The 14216-nt window shown below is 26.1% G+C and overlaps 1 protein-coding gene across 2 annotated transcripts in view; it reads left to right on the top strand.

The window, feature by feature from the left end:
• The first annotated feature begins 593 nt into the window (after window positions 1–593).
• Window positions 594–14216, top strand: part of LOC126894734 (uncharacterized) — a 35406-nt gene continuing 21783 nt past the window's right edge. Inside the window, exons 1-2 of one of the 2 annotated variants that reach the window (XM_050665954.1) lie at window positions 594–863; window positions 8545–8685. In XM_050665954.1, the coding sequence (XP_050521911.1) occupies window positions 8582–8685 (104 nt within the window). In that variant the 5' untranslated portion in view covers window positions 594–863; window positions 8545–8581. Of the gene's footprint in view, window positions 864–8544; window positions 8686–14216 lie in introns of those variants that run through there. The other variant, XM_050665956.1, reaches the window with a different exon arrangement.

The raw sequence follows: 14216 nt of genomic DNA on the forward strand, positions 1-14216 counted from the left end.
TAAACTTTCAAAGTAAAAAGAAATAAATTTTAATTAGCAATTTGTAATATTTATGTAAATAGTAAAGTTACAATAACAATTCATTATATCGATAAGGAAACAAGTATCTGGATCAATTTGCAACAGATAATAATTGGAAATTATCCAATTGGCCATCAAATATTCGGTCCTCGCTACCACATTAGCGGTACTCAATATTCAAATTTATTATACGGAAAAAATTATTACTTTTAACTGAATTATTTTAAATTTTAATATTAAAAGTATATCATAATATTCATGTAACTTTGAGTTTAGTGATTCATTTTATACGATGTGTCCATATTTCATTGAACCCTAACAATAATTAAAAACTGTATAGAATTTATAATTATTAGGAAGAAGGTATGTATAAGGTAGAGTAAAAACTGAAAAAAGTGGCAATAAGACATAAAAAATAAATAATTAAATTTAATAAATTATAGTAAAATCAATACCCTCCCTATCAACTTAGCGTTGAATCTAATCAAGTATAAAATGATTAATTTATTAATAATATACCAAAAATATGCTGATAATCGTTGTTATACGCACTACTTATTATCTCTGAGAAGGCAGTGGAGGGTGTGGCTGTCAAGTTTCACTTTCCTCGGAGATCTAACGTCGTCTGCCCAACGATCAGTTCAGTCACCGTTGTGTGCTCGTTGTGGGAAGTAGTCTATGCCCAATTTCTTTTATTCAGTTTTTACACGTGTGTTCGGTTTTTTGCTCAATCACGTTCGATAACGTGATATTATTTTTTGTTTTTTCGTTTTTGTTTTATATATTGGTTGAAGTTGATTTATTTTGGATTTTTAGTGGTGTGCATACAGAAATTATTATCTGTAAGTTTTTTTTACATTTAAAATTACGTATAATACATAATAAGGTACATAATTATTGTAGTAGACTATTAACGTTTAACATTACATTATATTTGAATTAAAAAAGTTGTTTTTATTTAGTAAATAATTAAAAAGTGCAATATTGCATTTAGAAAACTCTGTAAACATAAAGTAAATTGTTTTATTTTTATTCCCATTAATAGATATTTAGACTGAGAAGTGCAAAGTTTTTAACCGACCGATTTATTTTCAATTAATCGTTTTTGTTACCTTATCAATTTTTTTAGGTATTTTTTCTAAATAATGGAATTCTGAGGAAAAATTTGTTTACTTGTTACCTTTTAAGAATATGTATTTATTTCTCTAGCATCAATAATTGCTAAAATTTTTATTTATCATAACATCTGATATTAATAGCATCTTTTTATAATATCAATATTTAGTTTCTTTTGAAAACTTGTTAAAAATGATTTATCAGTTTTTGGAGTATAATCCTAGATTTTGTTTTTCTTGAATTCGATTTTATAGTTAATATTAATTAGTTTTATTGTTAGTCCCAATTAAAATTAAACAAATTATTTATAAAGAACATAACGTATTGTAAAAGAAATTTTTATTATGGAGTACCTATACTTTAAATTAATATTGTTTATTTTTATGTAATATACGGAAAAATTCCGACTATTTTGTTGAAAAGACCATATAGTAAGTGCTAATTAAATTGTCTTCGGTTTAAATAACATAGACAAATTATTTATCTATGATGAACATCGAAATATCATTTAACGCTTTGTTCTTGCCTCTAAAACTAATTGTAAAATAAATACTTATTACAATATTTATAACGATAAGTTAATACTGATGTGTACGTACAAATTTATTACTCTACTACACAATTACCTTGTTTTAGGTATAAAGCTACCGACGCATTAAACCGTTGACTAAAATAAATATCTGCTATTAGCTTTTTAATTACTCTTTATGCAGTTTTCTACGAACAAGTTATGTCTACTAAGTTAGATATATATAAGTGTACATAGAATGCCGTTTGATGTAAAATTATTTATTTATAGACTTCATATTTCTATCTCCATCATTTTGTATTTCAAATATTAGTTATTATTTTATTTTTTATAACGTTAAATAAAGTGGTAGAGCATAAATATACCCGTATGGGGCAAGGTGTATGACACTATTAAAGTTCTCATAAAACCCATCAATGCTAAGGTGGTGAATGATCACTGTGTTATTTTGACCAAAAAATCATTATTTAACCAGAAAATGGTGTAGTACACTTAAGAAATCATATTGTATGTATACTCTCTGTAGGTGTAGAACTTTGTTGTCCGAATTTAATTTTCAGAAATTTGAATCACATGTGAGAAGTTGAAAGACAAGGACAGTGAATAAAAAAAAGAATTATTCATGCGTAACAGTTAACACACAATAAAGTCTTTAAGACGACCAATTAAAAAAATCATTCCAATTATTTTTCTTATAATTTACAATACGATATTTTTTTTACATATTTTTAAATATTTTCTCGTAATATATATAGTATAATTTATTATACTAAGATTTATGCAGATATGTTTTTAAATTTCAAAATATACTTTGTTTTCTACTCGTAACTTATAATTAGTCACTTATGTTTTATAATAAATACACATTAATTAAAAACATAACAACAGATTTAAACAATTTCGTTTTTTCTTTAAATTATTAAATTTAGTACAGAATTCTTGTTAAAAAAAGTCATAAATCCAAAATTCCAATTTTTTAATTATCAAATATTTATTTTAACTTTTTATACTTAATTATTTTTCAAAGTTTAATTAATAGAAGATTTTTTTAACATTTTTTTTTAATAGTTCAATGAATATGTTTGAACGCGTTACGAATTATTGAATATCAGAGTAATCATATTAGTTGAATACTATAAACTTCAATATTATCTATTTCAAGGCAATTCGTAAAAAATCACAGAATGATTTAATGACATAAGTTCTTTGGTGTATACATAATGTCCTTTGATACGAGTCAAATTAAAGAAACAGTAATTTTTTTAATGAGGATGAAAACAATGGTGAGGCCAACAAAATCCAAAACTTTTAAAAGGTATATTTTTTCCTCAAATTATTTTAGGAAAATTTTATTCAAAATCAATTGATCAAGGAATATCAACATGCATAATGAATTGTATTTATTAATGAACTATAATATCTAATAATATTAATAACATCAAATCAAATGACTTGCATACAAAGCTAAATAATCTTTTTGTAGCGTGTTTATATTATGTGATATTACAACTGAGAGAAAGGTTTCACTGGTGGGAAGGTGTGACCGCGCGAAATTAGTAACCTTTACGAACTATTCGGTATATCAAAACAATTCTATCCACGACTGTTATAATGCATGTTATGTTATACTGTTATGTCACTCAAGTTGAGATTGTAATTACTGTAATTGTAATCCTGAGATTTAGATAAGAGTATTGTTAATTTTTTTTATTTTAATGTCAAAGTCAAACATATTGTGAATAAATTTAACAGAATTTAATCGTTACTTCCGTTCAAAGAATTAGTTTCTGCGTCATTAATGTAATTTATAATTTGAATTTAATTCATTGACGGATTGATAAAACACAGGAAACGATATAAACGGTCAAAAGACGTGGGAATGAAATCAATTTATAAAAACTCATTCAAATTGCAAAAAAGTCATTTTATGTTAACGTATTAACTTGGAGTTATTTTTCAAAAACATTTTCAAACTTCGAGTTCAACGCACTCGCGCAAGCAGCGAAACAATGGAAGATGACACGAAAGAGTACGTGTACAAGAATCATTTACTAAGCCAAGATGACCACGAGGATATCGCCTTCTCTGCTGTTTCTATAGGAACAACATGGAAGAATGATTTCAAAGTCAAACGCGTGTATTTTTACCTATGGTTAAAGTGATGAATGAAAAAGTGTTTAAATTTAGTCAGTTCGGTCTGAACAAAAATGCTATTGTTCCTGAGGCGTGAATGATAAAATAAAACCGTAGCTTGTCCGGCAACGCAGTGAAGGTGACAAATTCCAAACAGTTCGTTATACTCTAGTACCAAATATACACAATGGGACAGATCTAACAAATTCTATCACTTTTAATACAATTATCACTTTCTAGTATTAAAAAAAAAAAATGTTATGGATTCTTAAACTGCGTTAAAATTATAGTTTTATTGATTACTTTTAGCAATAAAAAAAATGTCAACATTTTAGCCAGTTTTTTTATAAAAACGATAATGGATGAATAAAAATTTTAAATAAAATACTTATTTCGTTACAAGAATTTAATTTTATAAAATGAGAATGTATCACAAATAGATTATGTATTATAAATATACACCAGTATAAGTTGTACCCACCCGCGCTACATACTCACTCAATGTATAAAAAGCTTGTAACTCAATAATTACTCGTCCTAAATTTGTTACTGGCCATTACAAACTTTGAGAAAAACTTTAAAAACGACAACTTTAAAATTTAAAAAAAATAAATGAAAAAGATTACAGTGAAATGATTATTATTGGATCAAAAGTTATAAGAATTGTTAGTTAGATATTTTCCACTTTGTGTTAATCTGCATATTGTAATAAGCTGATGTGTGTGATGTAAACGATCTTAGAATTTCACATTATGAACGCATCGTAAGATAACTAATTACATGCATGCATATACAAAAATTACAATAATACTATCCTTAGAACAAGTTAACAATATATATTTATCTTTTCATGCAATATAATGTTTTTTTTTTTATATTTTGTATTTATTTATGCACTATAGCTGCCGTTTATACATGACCAGACAATAAAATAATACTGACACTGTCAATATTGTGTTCTCATTAAAGTTTATGAAATAATGTCCTATTGTAAATAAAATAAATAGTAATTAATGTGTGACAATGATTTTTTTTCAACCATAAATACATATAGCTATACAATATTAATGACTTTTGTCCAAAGTGCTACAATGATAAGTACCGTTTTTAATTTAATTTCCACTTATGCGAAAAACATCGTCAATTTTAATGATGTGACAATGTCCTTTCATGTTACTTTTGATGTAGGACTTCAAACTTCACATAGTAAATCGGTAAAATTATTTGTTAACTTAATATAAAACTTAGAAAAAATATTATCTACATATATTTAGCTTTTTAAATAGTCGTTAAAATAATAATTTCAAATATGTTTATTATTCAAAATTATTACTGATTTTATGAATTATCATTTTAAAAAATATAAAGTATTTTCTTCTATTAATATGAAGAATTTTGCAACGATTAAAAATTTTAAATCTTTTTAAATTGTTATTCTTAAAAAAAAAAAAAAAAAAAAATGAATTATTTTAAAGAAATTCTCAGCTTTATTATTTATTATATCATTTATATTTTAATAATGAGTTATTAATTAATGTTTTATACTTGAGAAGAATTAAAAAAAAAAATTAATGTGGCAAAACCAATATACATTGGAACTTCAATAGCCAGTTAAATGATTTTAAAAGTACATAATATTTAGAAAAATATTGAAATCTCAATAATAATAATATATAAATATAATGAAATGATATAATATTATAAATAATACATCAAATCCTTATAAGGATTTGATTTATTTTGATTTTTACTAGTTCTTAAAAGGATCTTACTTATTACTGAAACAGTAAATTAAATACAGTTTTATTACTCACAAATTTACTCATTTTACTAATACTTTTTGTTTAACAAATAAATATTACTTTGTAATGTTTTCTTTTACCCAGTTGGGGTAATCTTTGTTAATCATTTTACATGAGTTTAGCTTGCACACTTTTGATTTTCTGGATAGTATTCTAAACACATTTATCGCGGAATATTATTAGAAAAATAATATGATTTATAAATCTAAGTACCATTGCTCTTATAATTTATTGGATTTCCTGAAATACAAACGTAACGTAATTTCAACGACCATATTATAACTTTTCCTCTACCTGTTTTAGATGTTTTCCGAACTGGTAAACTGCCCACTTTCGAGCAGTTAAGGCCCACAACCTTATGCAATTACACAACGAAGTATCAGTATAAATTTTTTGCAAAGAATTTAATGGGTTTCGTATTATATTAATCCAAACGCCTCATTGAGTTATAATCCTACGACTAGAATCACAATTCAATAAAGATCAAATTCGAAATAGTTATCATATTTAACGGAATGTGTTTCTAAACAATAAGGGTATTCTTTTAAAAACTAATGATTTAGAAGAAATATGTTGTAAACATTAGGTATTCATGCAATGTCCCGATAAAAGTATTCTTTAATGAAACATCATTCTAACGATTTTCAGTAAGATTGTTATAAAAGTTAATTGGCCACGGTTGTATGTATATCAAAAAAATGAAATGAATAATAATTATTGCATTTTTGTATCTACATTGTTACCTAATAGCATTGCCAGACAAAACCGAAGAAGTCTCGACGCGGTATCTTCAATGATGGATTTATTAAAGGCATATTAGCCTATTCTTTACGTCATTGACCGCCGGTGTTATAACAATAAAAGTTAATTATGTTACTCGCTGACTTTCGGGGTGATTGAACAACCTATACAAGATTGTAGAATATTACCTTATGATTTATAAAAAAAAAAAATTACTTCTTAGCAATTTTAGTTTTTGTATCATTAAATCTTCGAGTGGTTATAACGTTGAGTCTTTGTTGATTCTCATCACTAATTGTATCGTCTAAATTGTGATTTTCTTATTACCGCAAAAATTAGCTGTGCATATTTTTAATTTATGCGGTTACATTTTGGTTGTTCTAGACCGTTGGTTACGTGTTACATCATACAAACCATGTGAAACGGATTCATATTCCTCTTGGTAGATCACTTTTAAAAAGGATATTATAATTTATTAATTTATTTATTCCGGGATTAAACCTCTTATCATACCTATTATCCGGGACAGTGATTTCTTCCTTATAAATAAGTAGGTTACCTACATGAGCACACGCTGCTCGTCGCACAAAATTTTCACCTTTAGGCTTATAAGCCATTACCTTTTATTACGGCACGCTGTACTATCTCACTCTTAAGTTATGACTTCATACTTACTAATTACATAGACAAACACTACTGCATGAACCCACAATCGTAAGGTTGTAATATATATATATATATATTTATAAATCGTACGTTGTTTTGAAAGTTTTAAAACATTTTTAATATAACTATATATAATGTATTATATTTCATGTTATTTATACATTAGTGCTAAAGTAGAGTAAAACAATCACACTTATTAGTGATGATTAAACTATTAAAAATAAAAGGCACGTGCAAGTTATACTTTTTTATTTATTATAACTATTCAATCAAACTGCAGACTTGATGAATAAATATACGAATAGGTTTGTATAACTTTTTATCACGTGCACGAAAAAATATTATTTATAATATTGAAAATGCATTAATTCACCTTAATTCTTCGGTAAATGATGGACAGTAGAGCAACCAAAAATATCCCTTATAGGGAGGTACAGTACTATATTACTAAAAATATAAACATAAATATTTATTTATATTTAAAAGGTGCAAGAAATGACAATATGTGTTAACGGTTTTTTATCTGCTTCGAATTAGGACAAAAAAAAAAGTCATTGTATTATCAAAATAACTAAATAATTTTAATAATCTTACACAATTTTTCAATTAAGAAAATCTCAAGAAGATTCGGGCCCAGAGCCTCCCTTTGATTGCACAACTGAGCATTAACACTTACTGTAAATTTTCAGCTTCCTATAGTGAATGTCTAAATAAAATTTTAATCGTACAAGATAAATATAATTTCAATAATTTAATAATTATTGAGTTGTGAAATATTGTAGCCTACTTGATACCTATGAGCTTCTTATAACATCATCTCCTGAATCTTGTTGAATGTTTATTTAAGTATAAAAATCATGAGTAGTTAAATGAAAGTATTGATATAGTGTGCAATAGTAGTAAAACGTCTATACGGTAATGAACTCTTGCATGAAATTAATTTTAATTTGAAATGAAATGCACTTCAGGATTTTTATTTTACACTTTGATTTATTGTTCTTGACCAAGCAACGTGGGAGTTAATCATTCACCTTAATATATTTTAGTTAAACTATCATAATGTAAAAATAGGTAATTTTTATAATTTCTTTGATCATCAACTAATACATAATTTTCTGTGAATTGAACTTCTTAAACTTGAATTGTGTAGATGTAATAATAATACCGATGAAAATTTATTAAAATAATATAATCAAAACGGATATTTAATTAAATTTATATCTTCTTTATACTTAACTAAATATTTGTTTTGATTTAAAATACATCTGTGTACATTATACTGCAAAATTTATAATTGTTACTAAAAATTAATGATAGTGCACAACTGACTTAGTACTGTACTTTAAAATATATAAACTAATATATTATTTGTAATAAATGGTATTTAAATAAAATGTTTGTATTCATTTACTAGTTTAATTGTCTTTAATTCGACAGAAAATATTATCCAGATACGATAATATGATTTATTTTACATGTTAAATAATTTTTATTATTTACTGGAGTAAATCTAAAATATAACGTGTTTATTTACAGGTAAGAATTGAAGTGTAATGGATGTGTGTCTTCAGAGATGCACAAATGGCTGCAATTGCCGGCTACTCCGACAGACGACCCTCTGGCCACTGTTTATCCCATCAACCATTACAAGAAATCTCATGTTTATGCTGTTACCAGGTAGGTACCTAAAAAGCATTAAAGACGATTATTCAACGTTCAGTTTAAGTAAAAATAAAAAAAAAATTGCCTATCACGATACCATTTAAGACGATCGTCGAAAAACTTTTGTGTTTTTCGATGATTCACTTTGCCTTGTCCACGTAGGCGTTACTGATTATCTAACAATTTGTTCTTTTTTATACAGCAACCATTTCGAATCATTATATGTGTATTGCTGTTAATGCGAATTAGAATATTACGTATCTCGAAAACATTAATTCTCAAATACACAGTTTTTTATATCTATATTTTAGATAATAGTTTACTGTAACAATTCGTGTAATGTTAGTTCTGATCTTGTAGTTTGTCGGAGTTTATTTATAAAATAGAGAGCTTGCCCGGAGCAGAACCTACACAACAGTCTACTAAGCGATAAAGAAATTTTGCACAACTGGTTTGTCAGGTCATCTGCACTTTGGCGTTGACAAAATTCGCTCGGTTATAATTTCCGCTAATATAATATCTGACTTGTTTCCTACTTTAATTATTGACTAGTTTGTTGACTTTTCGTAATACGTGAAAAATACCTAATAGCACCTCTGGACAAGTTTAACGAATTTCAGAAAGTGATAAACAATTGTAATTATTAATACATTTCATCTATACAAGTGGTAAATTCAGAAACCTCTAAAAATTTATAAATTCACATTATAATTTCAATGACTGATAAATGACCTACAAAAGTATTTTCGCTTAGACCACTACCGCTGATATTTTTTAAGTGACTTATTGTAGTACTATTTAAGTGGATGCCTTACCAACTTCATCATCTGAAAATTGATTTGAATTTTGAATTTGTCAAAATTTAAAACGTAGTTTTGAAGAGGTGACTGCACTAATTATTTCAATGTTGACAATGTTTACCACACGCTTAGCAAGCATATGGGTTGACTCATCAACCCACAGATGTCCATGGTTCGAATACGTCCGATCCAAATTATTTCATTAAATCGCGTGTTGTGTTTAGCAAATTTGTCATTATAGTATTTTCACAACAATTCTAATACTACATGATGCAATATCATAGGTTTTTTCTATTGATAACAACATATCAACTAAATAATTTGTTGTTAACTAGTGGGCAAAAAGACCCTGGACTGTAGACTATCGCCAATTATTCGTAATATTCTTCCAAGTCACCAGCAAATGAACAATTTTTCACTTGGAGGCGCACTTCACCTGCACCCATGAACTTTACACCGGCTATTAAATCCAGGTCGATTGCTTGGACATGCAAGGATGACTGTTTGCACAGATTAAAATAATAATTGTTACACGGTGCAATGCGATTGCATGCCGATAGGACACACGTAAAGCTTCATCAGTGTTATTTATTTTTTGTCTAGTTATGGTCCAGCGAACTCGAGGGAAACCTAATAAGGACGTAGCAACTAAAGGTGTATTATAATACTCGAGAGTGTGTCGTTAAAAGCAGAAGGGAAAATATCGGTTCACATCTCAAGGTCGTGTATAGTAAGTCCGACAATATGGCCCGTCGCCTCGTTTTTACCTTCATCCCGAGCACGACGAAGCGCTTGGTACCATGTTGTTATTATATTGACAGATTTATGGCGAACATTTTTCACGATCGAAAAGCACATGACTTACTTATCCTTCGCTTTAGTTCTTTTGTGACAATTTGTCGGACTATCCAATTGATATGATCAGCCCGTCATCGAACGACCGTTGTTGCGTTCGTGTCAGGATTTTCACTAAACACAAGGCAGCCGCACCACAAGAAGCCCGAAAATTATCATTTCGTAACTCCCTCGATGACCTTATATGGTCTAATAAGAAGAGAAATGTGTATACTTATCTAGCTATTATAAACTGACTTTTTACATTTATCTAATATATTATTTATTAATAGGGTTTCGTTAATGATATCGATACTGCCGACTTTTTTCATTTTTCCCACGATTTCGATCATTTTTAAGATATCGCCATAATCAAAAATATATTATTATAAAAAAACTTCTTAAATTTTGGTCACTTTATTATAAAATATTTATTATTTGATACTAGGCTAAAAAAAAAGTTCGTTATAATATTGTTGACATTTTTCGTATTTAAATATATTATGAAATATAGAATTAAAATAAGACGACAAATGACATTTATTAATAGAAAATTCTATTGTTAGATTAGGCTTTTTATTATTATAACATTGTTATTATTCCTATATTTTAATAAAACACGAACAAAGTAAGGTATGAAGAGATTTAGAGATAGATATTTCAGCATTAGAAGATATATTAGCTACAACTGGTTGAAACTCAATCTGAAAAATAAGATGATATTATTGAACTCGAAGAAAAAAAATCCCTATTAGATGCTATTGATGAAGATGATGTTTTATTTTGTATAGTTTAAATATTATTTTTGAAAAGAAAAAAAAATTCTTTTCAGTTATGACAAAGTAATAAAAAAAATATAAACAGCACTTATAATCTTTTATTATTATTATTTAAAACCAAAATACTGAAACTATAATATTATTATTCAATAAAGAACAATTATAATAAAAAAAAAAATAAAGTCTTGTAATTAAAAAAAACTTATTTCTTCATAATAAAAAGTAATTTGAAAATGTTTTATTATCCTTATGAGATACAACTACTATCTATATATTATTTAATATTAATATGATTATCTGATTTTGTTGTTATACCACCATATACTGATTTTCACATAGATCTTATTTACTTTTTATTACTTATTATTATTATTACTTTGAAATTGATCTTAAAGATTAATGGATTTGTACAGCAATGATTACTTATACTAAATATAAAAGAAATTGGTGAAATTATTAAAATATTTAATTTAATTTTTGAATATATTTTTTTTTTCGATATCGGGAACAATTTTTCGTTCGATATTACGATATAATATCACTGAAAATCGAAACGATTTCGATATCTAAAAATATATCGTTGACGAACCTTATTTTTTAACAATTATCACCTCAATAGTGATTTAGTGCTGTAGTACACATCAATGCGGTCCACGGCCACACAAAACCGCATCTCCGATTTTACTCAAACAAGAACAATTTGTATAATTATCTGAAATTTTAACCGTTTATCATGATAAAATTTTTAAGTAGCTTGGTCCTCGACTTCGTTTTGTAGTTTGTTATTACGTTAACCAATTCACGTGTTATAGATCTATAAATTATATTTTTATATTAAAACGTTGTTAAATTTTTTTCTTTTAAAGTTACTACATTTGTATGTTTAACTTTAAAAGGGTTCTTAACATAATTCACCTACCATGAGCAATTTTTAATATACATGTGGCCTAACACTCACTGACAACTTAAATAATTTTTGATCCAGTTAATATTTTTTGCTAATTTTTTTTTTTAAGATTTAATATACGTAAGGGCTATAATTATAATATTATAAATATCACATTTATAATCAAATAAAAAAAATTATAATTTTAAAAACTTACGAGAAATGTTAAAAAAAATTCAAAATAGCCATATTTTAGAATAAATTTTAAGAAATAATTTGGTGAAAAAAATTTTTATTAATGTTTTGCAGTTAATTTTCTATAACATTTTAAATTTTGTAAAAATTCGAATTTTTCTGTATTTATTCTACGCTATCAAACGCTGGCTATGTTTTATTAAAAAGGGACAGAAGTAAACACAATCTTTTCACACTAAATATGATATGTGTATGGATTTTCCATGAAAATTGTAAACGTTCTAATGACTTGCTTTAACTCAATTAAAAACACTAATAATATCTATTACTTAATAAGTAATTTTATCTCTTTAGAGATAAAACTACTTATTCTAATTACAATTAGAATTTATTTATCAAGAGATTTATTTTATATTAAGCATTATGTCAATTATATTTATAAAGTAGGTATTAAAATTTTTCTTAAAATCTACTCTACAAACTATCTATTTTAATTTATTATATAATACATTAAACATAGGTTTGTTGGTGATTAAAAACAAATATAAAAATAAAAAGATCTTTTAACAAGAAACAGAATTAAGGAGGGGTACTAAAAAAATTCTTTTTTTAATTAACATTTTATTTGAAAAAAAAAGTTATTTAATAAATATTTGAATTGTGACTAAAATATTTATGGTAGAGAAAAAATAAAGCCATGTTTGAATCCAATGTCAATAAACCTTTCGGAAACAACAAAAATATTCATAAACATTCTATGATCCAAATTTTATCGAGTTGTGTAATAAATATTTTTTTTAGTATGTACCAAGTATATTTTCACTTGAAACACAAGTAGAATAAAAAAATGTTTAAGTTTTAAATATTAATGCATATTTATATTTAAATTTTGTTGACATAACTTTAACATAATATGAAAATATTACATATTGCAATTATTTGGTGTATAGTTTTGATATATTTGGTGAAATATATTAAATGGTTGGTAAATGTCTACGATATCATTAAAAAAAAATTATGTTAATTTGTTCATTTTTTAAAAAAAGATATGGCAATTTTAGGAAAAAATGCTTAAAAAAGGTCGAAAATTTCACATTTTTTAAATTGTAATTTTTTGAGGAATTTCCTCGTTACCCGTAAATGAGGGAATTTTTCCATTTGTTTATTCCCAAAAATTTGATATTTATTGATGTACAATTCTATTCTTAGATTAGGTTTTAGCTTCGATGCGAAGCTGAGAAGGTATTGGTTTTACTATGATGTGTTTTTTTTTTTTTTTGTGTCTGTTACCACTTTTTCTCAGCTCTCACTGAACGGATTTCTTTCAACGATACGTCAAAAGATCACAAATTGTATCTAGTCGAAGACATTACCCTCAAAAATTGAAAAAATNCGATTTCTTTCAATGATACGTCAAAAGATCACAAATTGTATCTAGTCGAAGACATTACCCTCAAAAATTGAAAAAATTTCCCTTGTTCCCCATAAATGGGGGAAACCTCCAAAAAAATTACAAATTTAAAAATCGTTAATTTTCGAAATTTTTTCAATTTTTTTTACTAAAATGTGTTGTAACTTTTTTAAAAATGAACATATCAATATAGTTTTTTTTTTATAGATGTTTGATGTCTTTACCTATCATTTGATAAATTTTTTTTGTAAATTTGACCCTTTATCTGCCCATAGGGGGAGATTTAAAAAGACAACTTTTTCACAAAAAATTAACTTTTTCAACTTAACTTTTGAAAATATTCCGGAAGATCTGACACTTTTATATATATCTTAAATTAAAGCTAATGTAATATACTTTAATTTGAAAAAAAAAATATTGACCTCTGGACTTGTCTTCACGGCGAAAATGGCTATCGAATACTATTTTCGTGTGAAAATTCTCGATTTTATAATTTACATTTTTTACTTTAAAGTGCTATAACTTTTTAAAAAATGTATGGATCAATACAATTTTTTCATGAGAAGTAGTATTTATATACATCTTTCATTGGATATACTTTTTTTTTAAATCAGACTATTTCCCTATATATGGGGGGGCTT

Source organism: Daktulosphaira vitifoliae, unplaced genomic scaffold, assembly GCF_025091365.1.
Source record: "Daktulosphaira vitifoliae isolate Bord-2020 unplaced genomic scaffold, ASM2509136v1 Scaffold_1, whole genome shotgun sequence".
In the NCBI taxonomy this organism is placed as follows: domain Eukaryota; kingdom Metazoa; phylum Arthropoda; class Insecta; order Hemiptera; family Phylloxeridae; genus Daktulosphaira; species Daktulosphaira vitifoliae.